The sequence below is a fragment of the Neolamprologus multifasciatus genome, chromosome 5 (assembly GCF_963576455.1).
Source record: "Neolamprologus multifasciatus chromosome 5, fNeoMul1.2, whole genome shotgun sequence".
Classification (NCBI taxonomy): Eukaryota; Metazoa; Chordata; class Actinopteri; order Cichliformes; family Cichlidae; genus Neolamprologus; species Neolamprologus multifasciatus.
Genome location: NC_140443.1, coordinates 34477446 through 34498768, shown reverse-complemented (window position 1 = coordinate 34498768; position 21323 = coordinate 34477446). Strand labels below are relative to the sequence as shown.

At 40.4% G+C, this 21323-nt stretch overlaps 1 protein-coding gene across 1 annotated transcript; it reads left to right on the top strand.

Moving 5' to 3' along the window:
• Positions 1 to 1130: 1130 nt before the first annotated feature.
• On the top strand, positions 1131 to 21229 carry efcc1 (EF-hand and coiled-coil domain containing 1). The gene is made up of 8 exons (XM_085161089.1): positions 1131 to 2160; positions 3622 to 4037; positions 13459 to 13607; positions 15042 to 15177; positions 15547 to 15703; positions 18782 to 18940; positions 19408 to 19477; positions 19638 to 21229. Exons 1-8 carry the CDS (start codon positions 1483 to 1485, stop codon positions 19769 to 19771), a joined length of 1899 nt encoding a protein of 632 aa, XP_085017215.1. The 5' UTR covers positions 1131 to 1482; the 3' UTR covers positions 19772 to 21229.
• Positions 21230 to 21323: the final 94 nt, after the last annotated feature.

Genomic DNA, 21323 nt, shown 5'->3' with positions numbered 1-21323 from the left:
TACAATGATACCTTCAAAAGCAACTGAGTTAGTTGGATTGTGGTGTCTAAGAATATGTCTTGGTCTGAGTGAATAATCAGAGATTTCAATTTAATCCACCCGTTTTAGGGTGGAGCCTTTAGTTATCGACCCCAAGGCGGAATGGCTCAGTCATTAAAGAGGTTAAAGAACTATTTGTGGCAAAGCAGATAAGATGATAAACATGCACAGCATTATTTCACTCTCTTAATCGCAGAAACTGGAAAATCACCCTACCATTCCATAGACCTATTTACTGAGCAAACTGGCAACAGAGGGGTTTTTATATCAAAGTTTTTTAATTCATACACTACAAACCCTCCCTTTATTATGCAGACTCATTGTGTATCTCAGTTTCAGGAGGGGAGAACAACTTTGTAGTCCATCACATGAAAGTAGTGGCAGCCATCCTGTTCAGCCATGTTTCAGTGGTGGGAATCCTGTAAATTGCTGCCATTCATATTCATTTTCTCTACAGAATATTCAGCATTTTAACTATGTTACTGGAAAACATGCAAAAAACCCATGAAAAATATGAAAAATGTTCTAGCATAACATTCTGAGCTTGATCAGTATGTTTTTTCTAATAGTTTATCAAGCTCTCTTTCCCATTAAATGATAAAATTGTGGATATTGCTAAATTTTGCTAATACGCTCGGCCTTTCAAATTGAGTCTCACACACTTTGCCATTGCAGTATTTATTTTTTTTAATTTTTTTTTATTTTGTTACAAGCTTTTAAATTTGGGATTAGAAGAAGAGGCAGGTGTTTACCGAACCTCCCGTCCCTGGCTCTAACCTTTGATGCTGGGTGACTTGGTGGACGTTAAATATATTAATAGCTCACTTATTGGGAGGATCAACAGGCTTACATGTAAGTAGATGAGATTTTTCAGGGTACCAGCACTTAAAATAAAATGAAAATTAACAGGGAAAAGTACAGAAGATAACTACAGAACAAATGTAACTCCACAGACCGAGTTCACGCATTACATCATGCACAAAGCAAGGTGCAAAAAGTACAAACCCCCCATAGAAGAGTGTGTTTTCCCTGCACACAGACCATGGAGTGGAATTTTCTTCAGCTTAAAATAAAAGACATTATGCTGCACGGGCTGTAAGTCTCTGGGGCGCCTTACATCTTAACAAAGTCTAACCCAAGTGAATGAGCAAAGTTTACACACCTGGTGCCAATTACAGTCAGACGCACGGCAGTTGGAGGCCGTTATAATACGCGGAGTGTTGGAGCTGCATTGCTGAGCGCTGTTTGGGACCCCTTGTTGTGGATTTTGGGGGCAGTGCTAAATTCAAATCTGCTCGGGCTCAACACACGCCTCGTTTCGAGCTGCGCCACTGTGCTCCAGGTTTTCGCGCAGAGCGAAAAACGAAACGCACACGGGATGCTGCGAGGAGAAACACAGCAACTCCAGTTCAGTTCGAGGAAATATGACTTTGCTCAGTAGAAATGATGGATGCGATAGACTCCGTTGATCCATACAGCCGACCAGCGCGCAGGACACAATGGATAGTCAGCACCCTGGCTTACCATTACGGACTGGACCGGGGAGTGGAGAACGAGATTATTGTTTTGGCCACCGGGTTGGATCAGTATCTGCAGGAGATTTTCCACCACATGGACTATCAAGGTGCAGGCAAAATCCCCGTGGAGGAGTTTAACATCCTGTGTGAAGTTTTGGGACTGGACAAAGACTCGGAGGACACAGAATGCGTCGACGTTTTGGACAATTTGCCCAGCGAGCTCACCTTCAGACAGTTCCACGCCAAACTGTGCGGGTACTTCAGCACTAAGGCTGGCTGCCAGTATGAGAACGGCCGGCTGCTGGTCGGGATGGACAGCGAGCACATAGAGACTCAGATCCGCTTGAGGAGCCCGCTGAAGCGCCGAGAGAAGCTGTTGTCTGTGGGAGCGAGCAGCGGCCCCTCTCCTCTCCCGGAGGGGCGGCACGCCTCCGGCTGCAGGCTCGGCTCCTGCACCCGAGAGTGCTACGAGGAGATCGTGGCCCTGGAGGAAGCGGAGGATCGAATAGCCAAACTGGAGGATGAGAATGCGAGTTTGAGGGAGTTGATCGAGGACATGCGAGCCGCACTTCAGAGCAGTGATGCCCGCTGTTTGGCTCTGCAGGTGAGAAGCGGGTTTTTAAATACTGTCTGTCCATATAGTGTAATTTTTAGGATGGAATATCTTTCACTTGGATCTTCCAAGCCCATAAAAATATGCAATATGCGTCCATAGGCCTTATGTAAAAGAACAGGAGTGCTGCTGGGGCCCAAGCTTTACTGAGGGGATGGGGACACCCAAAATAGCCGTCACCAACGCTAGGAAGTAGTTATTCGTGACTTTTAAATTGTTAATACATAATTTCTAACCACTAATTACTTACAAGAAAGCAGATCCCATTTTTCTGGTTTCTCCTGCAGGAAATATGAACATGTATCCTGTGGTCTCACTCCCCAGAAAACCCCCAAAAAGCCACAGACTCAGCCCCCTTCGTTAATTTGGACAATTTCATTCATTAGGAACAGTGACCAGTAAATGTCGACTGAGTCCTAAATTGTGAGTTTGTTTCCTGGCCCGTGTTGTGGATGGGTCCATTGTCAGGCTTTATGAATTAGCACCAGCTAAGACACATGTTGTTTCAGCTTTACAGGCTTGTTTGCACAGGGCTTATGAGGACTTGGCAGGGCTGGAGAAAGGGTTCATATTCAGATGGTCATAGGAGGGGTTCAATCTGGACCTCCTAACAGGTTCAAGCAGCTCCTCTGCAGTTGTAAGCATTCATAAGGATTTAATGAAAAGCAAAACTCTTAGACGTTTAGGCATTAAACTAAAATGTTTGCTAGACGAAGTTAAAAAGCTAGTCAAGTTTAAAATAAATTCATTTATATTTATAGAGTACCACTTCACAGCAACAGTTGTCACTGTTTAAATTGTAAAGACCCTACAACATTAGAGAGAGAACTGCAATGATCAGACGATCCATAACCAGAGGTTTAAACAACTGTTTAACAGGAAGAGACCTCCTTCACAAGAATCAGTCAGGGATGGGGAACACTCTGCCACAGGGGGAAATAGACCAACTTGGCAACCTTTAGCTTATACAATTTCACATCTCATTTATTCATTAAGAAATTAATTCAAGCTTAGCAACCCTTTATAAAGGGTGAGAAACTCATAAACAGCTGTCAACAAATCACGATGAGATGTAATCCTGATACTAGTTTTCAAGAGAAACATTAGATTCCTGGTTTTTATTTTGATATGAGCCAGTTAAAATGTTTGTTTATTGGTGCAGGGATTGGGGAGACTTGGAAGAACAATTTCCAAAACCCACATATTTCATATTGTGATAGCACATACGGCACAAGAGCAAGTTGTTTTTAGATATATGATTGCTGATTTGATATCTTAACTGACACCTTAACACCAAGAGATGTTTTTCACAGCCTCGCAGCCCAAAGGAGTTATTCGTTTTCGTAATCTATTAAAACAACACTTCTTTACGGTTTCCTACAAATGCAAGACCTGCTTAGTCATGTTTTAGTAAGTTAAGGGAATATCTCAGTTATTTCACTTTCGATTCAGGTCGGACTGTGGAAAAGCCACTCCAAACACAAAGCAGACGAAGGCTGTTTCGTCGCTCGCCAGAAGCAAGCCATGCAGAAAAAAATGGCCAACACCAACCTGAAAAGCTTACAGAACATAATCCACGAAATAGAGCTGCTGCGTAGCTCGCAAGATCGGCAGGTGGAGGAAGCCATGCGTTGTAATCAGAGACTGGAGCAGGAACTGTGGAGCTCTAAAGAGACTGTGGCTGCGTTGGAGGACTGCAACAGGGCACTGAAGAGGGAGCAGGTGGCCATGAGAAGGAAGGTGGAGGAGGCCCGGCAGGCGCTGCTCAGCGGACTGGGTAAAGTGAAGGAACTGGAGGCAAAGGCAAATCATGTATCAGCACTGCAGAGACACATCCTTCAGCTGGAATCAGAGCTCCTCTACTACAGGTGAAAACTCTCAGCTTCACATGTAGCATTTAAGTCTGAGCAAACAGCAGAATTTTAATGTTTGGGTTGGAGTATAGAATCTTGTCAAGACTCGATCCTGCACCATGTTGACTGAACTGCTATGGTTTTTATATTAACTACATATTGTAGTGATAGCAGTTGCTTGGAACAGTCAACTTCCTTTCTGACGTACTGTTATTCCCAAACACTAGTTCTATTTTTTACCAGAACGCAGTCTTCAGTCTGTAACAAACATCTTAATGACATTTATTCCTTTATAAAACATTTGTCGCATCTTTAATTTCTCATATCCTGCATTTACATTTTCTTGGTGGCCTTTTTCTTTGTCATTGCTTCATTTCTTGGCAGTCATTAGAACAGGGGAAGCAAAAACACAAGGTCTGAGTTTGCTTCTACAATAGCTAACTGCATTCATGCATACTCCTCATTAGATTTACCTGCACAATGCAGTTTTGCTCATTGTGGTTCCATCACATACAAAACCTTCACAGATTCTTAATAGATGGAAAGAAAAAAACCTCAACCGTGTCTGTAGTCTGTGTCATTTATTTGGAAAAGTTTTCTTTAATGGCAGTCCACTGTTTAAACCCCCCCCCCCCCCCCCCACCAAAAAAAAAAAAAACACACAATGTAATCAAGTTACATCTTGTAAAGTTACATCTTTTTGAAATGACATTAGTGATGAAGAAAATTTGTAGCATAGCTCACAAACTGGCAAGCACATCCACCAGGAGATTGGAAAAGCAGTTTCACCATGGTTGGCGTCACCAATTGGCACAATTGGATTTATTGTGGAGGGTAAACTGATGATTATCATACAAACATAAATATATTTCCAGAAAATCTGCCACAACAAAAATGCATGTCATTTAATGCATTGTTGTTCTGAGCTGGATGGTCAAGATTTAACAGCTGGTCAAATTCTCTTGTTTGTTTTTTTTTAACTAGAAATGACTCAGTGTATCTTTGTACCTTTACATAAAGATGTGGGTTGATACACTAGATGACACTACATGTTTATAGAGAGAGTGCGTAGACTAGACATAAGCCTCTCTGCTAGGTTCAACCAGCTGTTAAACCCCCAACGTAGCAAGTGTCATGAGAAGCAAGGGCTTGTTTTGGCACGTTATTGCATTAGAAAGGCCTTTGTGGCGAGAATCAACCATAACAAATTATAATTCCTCCTACAGTAGGTTGAAATGACTCTATTTACCTCTGGCTTCATGCCTGGAAAGCTCTCCCATGCTATTTATAAAGGCTTGATGTGGCCTTACTATTCCAATTTTCAGTCTTGTTGTGTTTGAGTTTATTGAATGAGGCTTCGTGTGTGGCAGGTCAGTCTTGCCTGAGCTCCGCTACTGTTGGGAACTATTCATTTTGGTGGAAGTAAGGGTGTAATTGCACTTTTAAAGTACAAAGCCTTTGGTTTAATGTTTATCTCTGGGTCTGTTGTCCCCACTGCAACCATGTAATCAAGTCTGCAGGTCTGGCAGATGTCTCTAAATGCTTGTAATGTCTACATAATGCTGCTATTATAGCGTCATGGACAACCAGAGCTGTATGATTAAAGTCTTCACTCCTACCTGCATATATAGGTAAAAACACTTTTAGCAGCCATGGTGCCCTTCCTTCCTTTTTAACCCTAAACACTGCTAATATATGCACACTGTGTTTCAAAGGCTTTTCACTGCCCCTCCATTGATGCCCTAATGGTAAATAATTCAATAACACAAAGGCGAGAGAGAGTTCCATTGAGTAAGACCCTGAACAGACTGACCGTTCTCATCAATCTTTGTTCGCTTCTTTCACTCTGGTCCCACATGAGCAATAGCACATAGGCACCCCCAACCTATGGAACTTAGCAACCAAGCCCCTATTCTCACCAAAAGCCTCAAAGCTTGCTTGCTCACAATATATCCAAGGACACAGTAAGAAGAAACATGTGAGAACTTTCTGGTGCTCTTTTATGTCTTTCATCAAAATGATGTTTCTTTAAAATAAAATCATGATTCTTTCAATTTGCTGTCTCAAATATCACAGATGATATGTTTTGACAGGCAAAATAGGTCTTTGAAATGATTGACTATAACTTTATCCCCACGGCTTATTTCTAAAATGCTGTGACAAGTAATAAGATTAGCTGTGACGCTGCTGGATTTTCAGAGATTCTGCTACAGAGCCGTAGGAAAGGTACAGCAGAAGCAATTTAGAACCAGATAATCACACATCCTTATGACGATGAATCCTTATAGTGTTCACCTTAACTTGACAGGGCAACAACTGATTTTTTTTAGACTGCTTTGAGTTTGAAGAAAGCTGAGAAGATCAGTACTGTTTTCCAGCTTATAAAAATGAGGATATTTGAGGAGATTTTACTATGTGAAGTTCTACTTCTCATAGTAAGATGGGTTTACAGTCTGATCAGCTGAAACGGTAGATCAGCCATATATTGTATAATAAGCAGGAAATTTACCTGAGAAAATGTAAAATACACATCCTTATAAGCATTAATCCACCAATTTTTTTAAAAACGTTTGACCAACTACCAGCTTTCCACAGTCAAAGATAATAAGTAATACTAAATTGTTCCACTAATTCATCAATTCTTCATCCTTGATTGACTCTTCACATTCTTTTTACATACTAATTACACCTGTGTTTATTTACTTTCATCAGAATTTGCTGCCATTCCTTTAGGCAGCATTCTGGAGGAAGTCCTAATAGAGAAATGAGCTAAAATAAATACACTTTTTCAGTAGTTTAACAATTAATTTTTTTGTCATGTCAGTTTTGTTTTTTGGGGGTTTTTCGTTGTTGGGTTTTACAATGACTGTGATTGTTTTTTCCTAGAAAATGGTAGAAATAGACTAATGAATAGTCACTGGCCAGTTATAGATTTAAAACCAATAGGACGTGCTTGATGGCATCTCTTTCAAAACCACTACGTTTATAATGGACCTTATTATAAGTGTGGTAAAATCAAACCAGAAATAGCTGCTTGTTATTATCAGTGATGACAATTACCAAAGAAATCTATTTTCTTTCAGTTTTCTACCAAAAGCCATTAAAAAAATTGCTGTTCTCAAAAATACTTGCGATTATATTAAAGTTACTGTCTAGCTTAGTTAGCTTAGCAAAGGGTAACCAGTGTACACAGAGGGAAATATCTAAAAAAAAATATATAATTTTGTTTTAATATTATAATATAGATACTATTTTAATACAATAAACATATATTAGTACAATAAACATCAACAATGTCGTAAGCTTACCGCTAGCTGTTTAATGCTAACAATCTGTGGGAAACACAGCAACATATTAGCCAATACGTTACATTTTGTTTTGCATGCTATGCTGAGTTTAGTTATCTCTGGGGTAATTTATGCAGTGAATGGTCATGAGAGTGAATACCAGTCTTTCTAATATTTTCCATGGTAACGAAGCCAATACGCATTTCAGAAAAAGTAGCCTTTTCCTTTATTAGGCTTTCTTATAACTTTTCCTTCATGTGTTCTTTTTTTTAGCATTCAGTGATATACAAGGTTCTTTCCGAGAAAAATCCCTTCTTAACTTTCCATCAGTATCCCAGCAGAGGTCCAATGTGCTCATCGTTACGTGGGTGTTGTTGCATAACATGTCTGCCATTACTTTGGATTGAATGCAAGAACAGAGCAGAGGCTGAGATTCAAGTGGGAACCACACCCTCAGGAGGACTTGATCAAGCACATCTCTGGAGAAGTCTTGGTGCAGCTGCAATGATATAAATTTGTTACTTTTGGTTCAGTTTGTGCTCTTTAGTTCCAGGAGTCAAAGCGAGCTTAAATCAGTCACTGCAGTGTGTAGAGCTCTGTGGGCCAGACATACTAGACAATGGGAAGCACAGCGAGAGGAACAAAATGAGATGAGGGGGGGAGGAAAGCTTACCATCTGGAGGAAGAAGCAAACACTCAGCTGTTTGTTCATGAAATCACGGACATCTTTTGCAAGGGACGAAAGCGAGAGGGACAGATGTGTTCATTAGTTTCAAGTCCCAGAGAAAAGACATGAAGCAGAGAGTGCAAATAAGTCATTAAAAGTGAACTTTGGCTGCTTTTTATTCAAAACCTCTTGACTTTTAATATTCCTGTAGATCCAGGTGTCTCACTTTATAAAGTCCAGGGATTTCTAGCGAGCATACCAAGCACATGCGTACTACATGTGCTTGGGTTTAAAGTTTAAAACTCACTCACTTTCATTTGCTGGCTTCTTCTAACCTCAGGCCATCTGAAGCCAGGCCCCAAGGGAGGCATAATCTCCTGGCCCTTTCATGCTCTCTGTATGGTGCCTGAGAGCAGAAAGAGGAGGAGGGTCTAGCATACCATTTATCTGCCTCAGCTCTAGAGCTGCAACATTGTGGGGAGCAGGTGCTGCCATGGCTTTCCTACCCTTTAAATAATGTGGAAAACACACTTGGGGATGTCTGGGACCCGTGGCATTCTGCTGCTGCTATCTCGCTGTAGTTCTTGAGCAGCCTTCAAAGCCCCACGCTGCCAAGTGGACTCATTTTCACGCTGAAGTGCTGCCCTGTTCTCTCTGGTTTGGAGGTATGCTGACATCAGCAGAAAAACATGGCACACAAAATATCTTATAGGCGTGCGCCACCCACCCTCACTGGACTTCTCTCCCTTTAAAACTTCCCTCTGCTTTTAATACCGTCGTTTGTTTGACTTTACAGGTTTCTTTGCACTTTGCTTGCTAAGGAAAGTTTAACCACCCTCTGTAAATGTTACAGCCATTAGTTTTTGGATTAAGTTCTCAGCTAGAGCAAAACAATAATCCGAACCCTAGAAGTGCTTTATTTGTATCCCAGAAACCAGCACATCGTTGGGCAGCCCAAGAGGACTTGATTAATAACCGTCAGCTATGTAAACAAAGCCCCCTCGCCTGTCCCTGTCAAGCTGCAGGGCATCGACAACTGGCAAACTTCAAGTGCAAGCTCAGGTTTACAGTGTGCCCTCAGTTTTAACCTGCAGGGAAAGCGGACTGTCATTGACTGATGACACCTGAAAAAGGGAAACTGCTCTCGTGGGAGTGGAGGCAGGTCGACGATGATGGGGGAGGGGAGGTTGTGTTGATGAAAAGTTCACTTCAGCACCATGCTGTAATAAACACAGGGAGGACTCTGGGTGTCCTGGCTCTAACAACAAACAGCTGGACTACCTCCCACCAGCCGAAAGAATGGCTTTCAGCTTTTGCTGCAGGATGCTATTAATTAGAAAAGTCATGACATAGCACAGTAAAACTCTTCATATGTACATTTAGGTGTGTGTGTGCGCGTGTGTGTGTGTCTTTAGGGATTAATGATAATCAGGGTATATTATATTCCAACAAAATTCATACAGCTAGAGCATTTTTCACTGTCAATATCAAATCAATGATACATGTAGCTCTATAAATGCATTTGTTGCTCCTGGCACATACATGTACTTTATTGAATTTCCCACATTAACATTATGAGCTCGTTCCAGGTCTAAATTTCATTTTGGCTAGAGATCAACCAGAAAGTGCTTTTTTATACACGAGTCTGGTAAAAGAGAGCGAGAAGGAGATGTGAAATTGATCAGCCTCTCTATCGGTCCCACTTGTAGAGTACTTCCTCCAAAATGATAACGTCTGTTTTAAGTTTCCAGCAGATGTACATGACTAAATTCTGCCTTGATTCTCCAGCTGATTTATACCATACCCACAACCTCAGTTTGTTTCTGTTTTCTCCTTTTTTCTTATGAAGTGACAAAAAAGCTATTCTTAAAGGGGATTTTTGTCCTTCTAGAGCAGCTTTGTGTGATTGATAGTTCAAATTAATCCTTATTGTGTTTTACTGGGCCTTGGTACAGACCCTCAATTCATCCTCTGTCTGCAACACACCACTTTCCACTCCATTTAAGCCAACTTTCATTTGACTCGCTGCCTCTTATAAACCTACATTTTGAAAAGCAAGTGGGAGAGGTGTCTTGGTTTGACATGAATGTAGGTGCCATGCACTGTCAGTTTGCACATTTGCTTCCTGCTGTTGGGTACCGGTGCAGTAGTAAATGGTCAGCCTTTTCACTGCCAAGAACATACTGTAGATTAGTTTAGTTATAGTAAACAACAGTAATGCTTTTTGAAATTGTTACTGACCATCACTGCAAATGACTGCCAGCCCAATAATATTTCTTAAGATGAAATAAATATATGAGGTGAAATTAATTTTTCAAACACTGGAATTTCCCCACATGCAATGCTGTTCACACATCTTGAGCACGTTACCACTTATTGTTTTTTATTTTACTAGGAAAATTTTTACTAGCAAAATGCATCAGTATTTGGTATGACCACCTTTATTCATCAACACAGCCTGAACTCTATTAGCAAGCTTTCTTCTAATTTCTGTAGTCTTCAGGAATAGTTCTCCAGACTTCTTGAAGGACACTCAAAGCTCTGTTTTGGCGTTTGACTGTTCTCAAACTGCTGCACTTTTGATGTCTGGCTCTGGGGAGGTCGATCCATCACCATGATGTTCCGTAGTGTGCTCTTCTATCCAGATAGGCTGATGCGGCATTGGTAGTGTGTTGGGGATCACTATCAGAGGGTATTTTAAGGTGGACCAAAATCTGATGGTCTGCTTCTGCATTGATGATTCTATCGATTTTGATAAGGTTCCTAACACCTCTGGCTCAACTGCAGCTCCAAATCGTGACAGTCAAGCTTTATAGATGCCTGTAGACACTCTCTCCTGATCTCCTTCAGACATACTGATGACGATGATTTGAACCAAAAATTCATTCATTCATTACGCTATAAAATTGGTTCCAGCTGATTTTCAGTCCAGTCCTAGTGCAGTTTTGTATACCTCAGCTCTTCTCTTAGTTTCCTAACTGTCACTGAGACCACAGTGAGGCTTCAGTGAACAGTAGATGGATCAACCAAAGGGCCAAATGTGTCTCTCGGTTCCTGTATCAGGTGTTTGTTGCTACTTCTTACAGACAAGACTTTTGGATATTGTTCATCTACTGTAGATATTTTTTGTTTTTTAGTGCTGATGCTTCTTCTTGGCCTTCTACTGTTATCCACACTGGATTCTTATAAGGACACACCATATTGAGAGATTCCAATTTTTCAACTAGCTCTTTGAGAATCACCTTGTTGGTCCAAACCATGTTATTTCTGTCTAACTGTGTTGTCTTTGGCATGTTTTATTGATTCAACTAAAGAAATGGAAACAAATGATGTGTTTTGTGACAGTCCATTAACAGTTTTCTTTTATGAGTAGATACAACACTGATTCATCATTTGACTTTGTTACCTTTTTTATGTTTTAATGATGGACAGATCAGTGGCTTAACAAAACAGAAGTAAAAAAACAAAACACTGTACCTCACCATTTTCAGAGCAATTGACTGAAATCAGTGAAAAACCGTGTCAAAAGAAAAACTCTGAAACAGCTTCAGAAAGTCTGGAGAAGTACTGCTTAAGAAAAAAATCCCAATAAAGTCTGAAGAAATAAAAAAAAAAAAAATGCCTCAACTTTCGCACAGTGCTGTATAATAAAATCTGCAGCATCTTTTTTTCCTTCTCTGCCTCTCAACAAAACAGATTAATAGTTATTTTTCATTTTGGCAGGTCAGACACATCCATGCTGGCAGATTGACAGGAATAATTGCTGATCAAATTTTGACTATGTCTGCTGCATCCCACAGACTAACCACTATCCGGGATGTCTGCCTGGACTCCTTTCAGGTGTCTCTACTCATCCAGTTGGAATTCCCACATTCAGCACTGCCACCACCAAACACTGTCAAAACATGTGATGGGAAGCTTTCTTTAAAAGCCTGAAAAGGCACACATAGATGCAGATGCAAACTAAGTGAAGTAAACAAAAGTTGGGGGAACAGACAAGAGGGACAGACGAACAGTCAGGACACAGCAGACAACCTCAATGTTGGGAAACAAGGCAGTAACCTCCAGAGTTGAAAAATGAAGCTAATGTGGTAGTACTATAGTATATATATATATATATATATTTTTTAGTAACTCAGTTCAGATAGAGTGTAGGGTGTCTCCTTTTATTGACAAATGTCCTCACAAGCAGTTGCAGCAAGCTGCCTGTTAAGCCTTTCCTCCACTAGTATCAGCCTGTTACTATGTTACTTAGTTATTTAAATAGGAGATATTGATGTTGGTGCATCTTATATGGGGCGTTTGTGGATGCAGCCTGCTAGCTGACTATATTAACATCAAAGTCCTGATCCTGCGGCTGTGGCCTACTGTTAGCCTCCCTTTAACCGTTGCCAATTAAAGTGCAATCGGTCACACGAAGCCTGTATTTGAAAAAGCCTTCCACCGTTTTGCTTAAGAGTCCGAGTGTCTCCACAGCAACCAGTTGGATTTTGTGTGTGTTCTTGTCTGTGCTGGTGTGACTACAGCTGCTCCTTTCTTCCAACGTGGCGCCCTCTATAACTTAAACACGACTCTCTGATTGATTGCCTGAAATCTTGCTAAAGTTAACAAGTGACTTCAGTGGTTTCTCTCCAGTGTTGCACAAAGCTAGAGTAATCCACAGATGCAGAGCATAATGTCATCTTACAGCAGGGTTTGCCTTGTGCCAACAGGATATAAGCATGAGTTCTCTGTGACTCTTAAAAAAAATTAATTGTTTTTTCAGAGAGTTAGGCTGCTGAAACTCTTTCCGAGATTTTCTCTCTGCTTTTTTTTTCTTGGGCAAGACATCATCATCTGGAAACACTTATTCTGTGATTTATGAAGGCCCCCTATCGGATTTCCCCCAACACAAAAGAGCAGACAGCAGAAGAAGCCTAGAAAATTCAAACCATTACAGAACGATTGATCCGCCCAAACTCAGCCTCAGTCTTTTTTATTCAGGAGGGAATGTTTGAATGTGATCATGACGTGAGGAAATACATGAAATATACACTAAAGGTCTTACACATCTTCTCCTCTGCAGATCAAAAGAAACGTTGCACTTAAAAGTCTTGCATGCTTTACCTCACATCTTGCAAACTCCTGCTAACTCCTGCACACTTAGAGTGGCTCTCTACCACTGACCCACTTTACTGTAAAAATGCCTTAAAGATACAATGTCTGGCTTCAATTACCCCACCCAGATTTGGCGTACAGCATCACAGGCCTCCATAAAATTATCATGGCGGTTGTAGATGTGGCGTAATACACACTCCCTTGTGTTACATGATATGTTCTCTTTGATGTTGGCAATTGGTTTGGACGGAACTTTTCTCATCTGTGCAAATGTGACGAGCGGTTTTAGCCCCTTTGGCCACTGTCAGCTTACATGCAGCAGCACATGTGACTATATTTGCAAAAAAAAAAAAAAAAATGCTGAACTCGCAGCGCTTTCTTTCAGGTCAGAAGTGTCGAAACTACAACTCCCAGGCAGCACCAGTGCAGAGCTGCAGCTGAGTGTCGGCAGCAGGCCAGGACAGAGATGCTGCCTAGATACCCAGCACGACCGCTGTTCCCCGACAGGATGTGCTGTAACGACTCCAGACAAGAGTAAGACAATATTGAATATTAAAGTACAGAATGTTTTTTCTGATACTAGCCACTCATGTATGAGCTTCAATGCAAGTCTAAGCAAAATAAATACTGAGCTTGCAGGTAAGGTAATACTTACCCCATTTTGAAGTGGTCATCATATTCATTAAATATGCTTATACACGCCTATGTTGTTTTGAGGCAACAAACTACACCACATTTTAATTCACTTGTACTTGTAGCACCAACAGTGTTGGGGAGTAACGGAATACATGTACCGCCGTTACGTATTTAAAATACAAAATATGAGTAACTGTATTCCGTTACAGTTACCGTTTAAAAAGGTGGTATTTAGAATACAGTTACTTTGTTGAAATAAATGGATTACACGGAGGTACTTCCCTGTTTCATATTGTGGCGGGTCAGGACTGTTTGGGTTTTGTTTGACAGCTACGTTCTGTTGTTCCAGGCGGCAGCGTTACGGTTGCCATGGTTACAGGGTGACGCTCTCTCTGCGTGTTTCCTGGGTGAGAGAGGCCTTTTTGTTGTTGTTGTGCTAAGCTAATAGGCAGAATGCTACAGGTATAGCTCTAAAGAATGTAGCATCATAGGCAGTGTAGTCCGTGCTGCAGGGAGAATGGACTGCCATACCCGTTATGTGTCTGTGAGCGCGAGGAGGGAGAAAAAGGAAAAGTACGAGCTGTCATCGCGCAAAAACGGGAGCTGGAAGCATGTAAATATAATAATAATCACTGCAGCCAAGAAGAGTGCCTGACGAGCCCAGTTGTAAGTAAGCTATTAAGACTCAACTGTACACCGTGTTCGTGTTTTCCTCCAAAAACAATAAGTCCCGCTGGAGCAGCCTTTCAACGCCTCTCTCTGTCTCTTGCTGGCAAAGTTGACCCAGACAACAAAGTAAAGCTAGTTTTCGGCTACGAGCTGACACAGAACCCACCGTATTAGTCAGAGGTCCCTTTACTACGGTTCGGAGCCGCGGACCTTCAGTAACAGTAATAAATCACAGCAATAGTACATTCATGTAGTTGTAAACAGCATGATAATATATTAAGTAATCCAAAGTATTCAGAATACGTTACGCTCATTGAGTAACGTAACGGAATACGTTACAGAATACATTTTGGGGCATGTATTCTGTAATCTGTAATGGAATACATTTTAAAAGTAACCTTTCCAACACTGAGCACCAACTATATATTTATACTGGAAGCTTAACTCTACAATATTAGAGAGAGAACCCTCACAGTCTACTGCTGGCAAGTACTTGCTAAGAGTGGGGAGAAAGAACTATCTTTTAACCAGAAAAGGGGGGGGGGGGGGCACAGTACAATTAATTTTTGTTAATGAAGACCTCTGGCTAATACCCTTTGCAATGATGGCAATAACAGTTGGTGATGATGATGATAACAATTATGTACTGTATGTATTGTCCAGTGGAGGAGCAGCTGTTTCGGTCAGTGGAGGGCCAGGCAGCCTCTGACGAAGAAGATGACAAGTGGACTGGAGATCAACAGAGACAAGTGGATGAGGTGAAAAGGATCTTAGCCAGGCTCTCCTGCTGTGGGGAAAGGTATTGCATGTTCATGTTATCATATAATATATCATATATCTGATTGCAGGAATAAATTAGATTATAGAAGTCTTAATCTATTACCTCAGTAAACATTGCTAGTCACTACTTTCTATTCATCATGAATGAATGATTTTCTGTTTGGTTCTATTTAAATTAAACAGACAGTTAAAACATAGTTATATAGTAATTGACAGTAAATGCTCCTCTGGAGTTTTCAGGAAAATCCAACCTTATTCAATCATGGCAATGCTAAAAAAAAAAGGTCCACAATCCAAAAGGTGATGTCACAGTGTCCATGTCCGTCTCTTGTATACAGTTTGTGGGTCAGTCTGACTGACTTTCTTCTATTATATGTTCCTTAATAAGGTGCGAGGACAAGGCATTCAAAAAGTTAATGTCTAGTTTCGGGAGCTCGAGAAGCGAAGAGAGCTGCAGTGCTGTGTTGGAGCTCCTTGAGAGAGTGACCAGGTTGCATAAGCAGCTGGAGCTGAAGGAGAGCCAGGCTGAGATAAACATGGACCAGGTACAAGCCAACTCTGTCATTCTGTGGTGCCACCTGCCCTCTGTTGGATCTATTTCTATGAAAGGTTCTATTATTGATATTGTTCTGCTTGCCTTCAATCCCAAGCCTTTTTGTGGCTCTGCACGGTGTGAAACTCGATTAGAGATGACTGCTAAACGTTCTTCTGAAAGTGGAGGTCTTCATAGGCTAAACCACAGCTAATGCTACAATCCTTCAACTTCCACCTAACCAAACCACCAGGCCGCCCCACACACAGGCACGCCTCCCTCTTTCTGGGTGTGGGTGTGTTTGCAGCTGTTTGCCACTGGAGCCGACCACAGAAACACTCCCCTCTTTGTTGCTCCATGACACTTAAAAAAATATAATGAATTTAAAGCCCTCTCGTCACAGTCGAGTGGTATTTTCACAACACAGGAAGACAGGCAGACGGGGAACCGTGATGTAATGTGTTCCCAGAACATCTCAGCACTCAGAGAGGAAAAGTTCAAACCAAACAAAGTCCTGACAGCGAGGCTTTGTTTATGAGCAGGATGTGTGGGGTGAGACCTTTGTCCTTCAATACACCATGACGTAAAGGTGCACTGCAGGGACTAACATTTCTTACAGAAACCTACAAAAATGAGTTGAATTTTAATGTATTTACAGTTACAGTTGTAGGACACAAGATATGCTGTGGAAGAGAGCCAGAGATTAATAGCAAGTATGATCCAATGCAGAGAAGTGTATTAGCACATAGTGAGTGAGAAAGGTGGCTGGAGAAGAAATGCTAAAGCCTAATCTTGAAAGTAGAGATAGTGTCTGTCTCCTGAATCCAAACTGAAAGCTGGTTCCATAGAAAACTGAATGCTCTGCCTCCCATTCTACTTTTAAATACTGTAAAGTGCTGTAATGGGGTGAAATGGTACTATAAGGTCATTGTTGGACCTGATTATTCAAGACCTTGTATGTGAGGAGCAAGATTTTTAATTCAATTTAACAGGAAGCCAATGAAAGGAAGCCAATACAGGAGAAATCTGCTCTCTCCTTCTAGTCCCTGTCAGTACTCTTGCTGCAGCATTTTGGATTAGCTGAAGGCTTTTCAGTGAGTTTTTTGGACATCCTGATAATAATGAATTGCAGTCGTCCAGCCTGGAAGTAATAAATGCATGAACTAGTTTTTCAGCGTCACTCTGAGACAGGATATTTCTAATTTTAGAGATGTTGCACAAATAGAAGAAAGCAGTCTTACATATTTGTTTAATATGTGCATTGAAGGACATGTCCTGGTCAAAAATGACTCCAAGGTTCCTCACAGTGTTACTGGAGGCCAAGGTAATGCCATCCAGAGTAAGAATCTGGTTAGATACCATATTTCTAAGATTTTCAGGGCCGAGTACAATGACCTCAGTTTGATCTGAATTAAGAAGCAGAAAATCAGAGGTCATCCAGGTCTTTATATCTTTAAGACATTCCTGCAGTTTAACTAATTGGTGTGTGTTATCTGGCTTCATGGATAGATAAAGTTGGGTGTTATCTGCATAGCAGTGAAAATGTATGCTATGTCTTCTGATGATGCTGCCTAAGGGAAGCATGTATAATGTAAACAGAATTGGTCCTAGCACTGAACCCTGTGGAACTCCATAATTAACCTCAGTTCTTTGTTGGTTTTGGACATAATTAATTAAGTACAAAACCAACAAAGAAGTGGTCTCACATCTTGTGTGAAGAGGGAGAGAAGGAGAAAGACATAAACCACTGCAATGCAGTACCAGTAATACCTACAGCATGCTTTAATCGCTCTAATAGGATATTATGGTTAACAGTGTTTAACGCTGATCCAGGTCTAGCAGGATAATTTTGTTTCTGAAGGTGACATGCAAATGTTCTATGCTTGTAAAACTAGCAGCAGCAACAACAACAATAATAGATTTACAGCCTATTTTAACAGTTGTAGATTTCGAGATTATCAATTCAAACAACCTCACAATCAAAGTAAGTGGGAGATGTAGCTACTGTCCCAGGGTTTGAAGTAGGAACCAAATGTCACTTTCAGATGACAAGAATTCACTGAGGCCAAACCTCCAATCAATTAGACTCAGTTGGAGTCCAAGTATCACTGTTAACCGTCAAGCAAATTGTACATTGCTATGAACTGTAAGGTGTTATTGTAAGGTGACACAGAGATTGGGTGGTTTGGCAGCAGTTACCTGACGAATGTTGTGCCAACTATTAAGCATGGAGTTGGTACTGTCATGCTCTGAGTCTGCTTTGTTGCTATTGGCAAACCGAACACTGGATGAAATAATAAAAGAAGAAGAGTAGGTAAGAAGTCTTCAGGCTAATCTCAAACCATCAGGAAGGTGCCTGAAACGTTGACACAGCTGGCATCTCTACAGGACCACAGACACACTGGTTTTGAAATGGTTTTTAAAGACCTGCTTAGGAAAATTTCAAATAAAATAAAACTTGTGCAGCAAATTCCTCTTTACCTTTTTAGTAGAAATTAGTGTAGTATAGCAATTTTCTACATAAAGAATTACTCAAAGAAATTGTTGATAGCCAAACATGGCTATGATACTTTTGATAATGGTAAGTGTCTGCAAACTTTAAACACTTTAAAAGTTCCGAACTTGTTTTTTTTTTCGTGGTTAGGTTGGTATCTTTTCTTTTAACAAACCCAAAGAAAAGTCCAAAACCAACAAAGAAGTGGTCTCACATCTTGTGGATCAAAAGCACTGGAGGTCTACAGACCTAAAATAAAAAGACATAGAATAAAAACAACATAGAATTAAAAGAGACAAATAAACAAAGCAAAACAAAAAGAAAACGAGCAACCACAACTACAAATAACTTTCATGTTCAAAAAGGAGCAGGAAGAAGCATAAGCTTATTTAATCCCACCCTTTTCCACTATCTAGTAATCTATAGACTACAGAAATACCTCCTTGCAATTACAATAATTATAATAATTTTAACTGCAATTTTTCCATTCGTTGTCTTGCCATTGAAAATGCTTTAGATGTTCTTCTAAGATGAACTCACAATGTGATTCTTGATTCTGATGCCAGGAGTAACTGGTTCATGTGCCATGTCTTCCAGATGAAGGACTCCCTGATGCAGGAGCTGCAGCAGAAGGCTGAGGAGACTGAGCTGCTTCAGATGGAGCTGCAGATGCTGGAGACAGAGAGGGTCCGTCTGTCTCTGGTGGAGGAGAAGCTCGTGGACATCCTGCAGCTTCTCCAGCAGCTCAGAGACCTGGTTAGTCACAAGGTTTTGGTTTTTTAATTGTTGAGATAAATTTAGAAAAGACGTTTTGACTTTGTAAGGATATTCAAATATTTTTAAATCATTTTAAGGCAGGAAAATCTTGCAAACAAGCATTCAATCCATCATGTGAACTGAATTTCAAAGTAATGAAAATCATTTGCAGGGTTGATAGTTGAGAGACATCCACTGATGGCGCACTGGAATTACTTTTTTCTGGTCAGATATCAAAGAAAGAAAGCATTTTCCTTGCTACAGGCAAATTCTCCACATGGACATTAACTTGGGAATGTTTTCAAAATAAAAGGCAGCTTTGTGCTGTTGAGGTTTTTATACATTCTTTTGTGTTTGCACTAGCCCTTGTCAAACACATGTGAAAGCTTTGCAGTTACAAGATGCAGTTTTCTCATGAAAGTGGCTGTTAAGCACCTGATTGTCATCTGGCTCGCTGCTGATTTCAGAACGTCTCACGGAGGTCTCTCGGGAAAATCTTGCTCAGCACTCTGGAGTCTTGCAGCGACCCGCAGCACGGTTAGTAGACCTCACAAACCCAATGAAATCAATACAACTCTTGTGAAATGAAACCATGAAAATTTACAGTTACTTGTGGGAGGGAGTTAAATGGAAATAAACTGAATGTCTGTCATGTGACTTCCTCAAAAATATCACATCTGTTCTGTTTTTGACACAGGCAAGGCCCATATTCTGGAGGTGCTCAATGCCCTCTATCATGAACTTACTGCTTGTGAGATTCTGTCTTCTGGTAGACCTTTGGAAAAGACACACAGTCAGCAGTCTCTTGATGCCCTCATCATCTCCTGCTAAACAAGACTGCCTCCTGCTGGCCTCGGAAAATGCAAGCGTCTTTTTGGAGGACACTGAAAGCTCAATAGTTTTGATATATGAAGCTGATTGATGTGTATAGTGTATTATATTATGGCGATTATAAGCCTCTTGCCCTGCATCTATAAAGGGATGTTAATCTAGAATTATTGTAGCAAAGAGCTTTATTACATATAACTGAAATACATGCTCACAGATTTCTTTAAAAGCTTTTATTGCACATAAACTTTCAGGATGCAAAAAAAAAATTGTTTCATTTGAACTTTTTCACAAAAGATACGTAAATGTGAAAATTCAGAAGTGAGTTTAACTTTAACAGGACATAGTGCTCAACCTCTGACATAACCATTCCACATCTGCTTTTTAAGATGAAATAAGCTGAAAAGATGATAGGCTACACAAACTGTAGAGAAATATGCAATCTACAGTGTATTTTACCATCTCAGGAGACCACACATGCTTTTATTTTGCAGCCCTTAGGATGCCTCCGCGTTGGGAGATAATGTGGGATCATTAGCCACTTTGTATCTAACTGTGTTGACATGGTCATCTGTGACTATTAAGCAATAAATAAAAATTTGGATAGAAAATGTATTTCTGTTCAACTTACTCAAGTTCCTCTTACTCACTTTTTGAACACAACACAGTCTTCATCAGCATTACTAACCACCTGACAAATTGTACAGAGCTAATGGCACTGGCTGTCTTCTAGCTGCTGACAACACATACTTATCCTGCCACATCTTAAAGCATGAGCGCACTATTTAATCTGGAATTCACCATCTTTGCCTCTTCTACTGAAATCATTTTAAATATTTCTTGTAACATCAACTATTAGTAGCCTACATGCAACCATAGACTATATAACAAAAACAAGCTATCAACAACTTATTTTGGCAAACTTTATTTTCTAAGAAGTAAATAATACTCACTATACCACTTTTGATTAAAAGGGAATAAGATTTTTCATTCAGGCTCATATTTATTGTGCTCTCAAATAACAGTGATGCACAAGTTAACTGTTGAGTATGAGAACAATATTTGGTGAATAAAATGCACTCTGCTAAAATTTTTTACATTTCACTATTTAAAGGATTTTGTAGCCAACTCTGAAACTAACCAACAACCTGGTCAGTGACATAATTTTTAATGCAGTTTAAAAAAACAACTGGAAGGTCAACAGAAATGAACCAACTAGAGGTGGGCGGATCGATCCAAATATGGATAGTATGGATAACAACTCTAGCATTGGTATCGGATCGATACTAGCACGATTGGATCAATACTTTGCTTTTTAAGTTCAGTATGTAGCCCGCTGAACTGTGTTAATTATTTCTCTGGAAAGAAATAATCCTCAAACATGCACTATGAAAAATGTCCGAACATTTTTGGGTGCTTTAGAGACAGAACATTTAAACATTTACAGAACATGTTACATTTCAGGTCTCCAAAAACCCAGTTTCAAAACACATGAAAAGCTGTTGAAATTTCCAGGCAAGTATATACACGTTAAATGACAAGATATAGTGTTCAA

What these genes read in the sequence shown, in the direction of transcription:
- efcc1 (XM_085161089.1), top strand. Translation starts at nt 1,483, where the DNA reads ATGATGGATGCGATAGACTCCGTTGATCCATACAGCCGACCAGCGCGC. An exon ending in TGTAACGACTCCAGACAAGA is followed by an intron (nt 13,608 to 15,041) that starts GTAAGACAATAT and finishes TGTATTGTCCAG; the next exon opens with TGGAGGAGCAGCTGTTTCGG. An exon ending in TCCAGCAGCTCAGAGACCTG is followed by an intron (nt 18,941 to 19,407) that starts GTTAGTCACAAG and finishes TGCTGATTTCAG; the next exon opens with AACGTCTCACGGAGGTCTCT.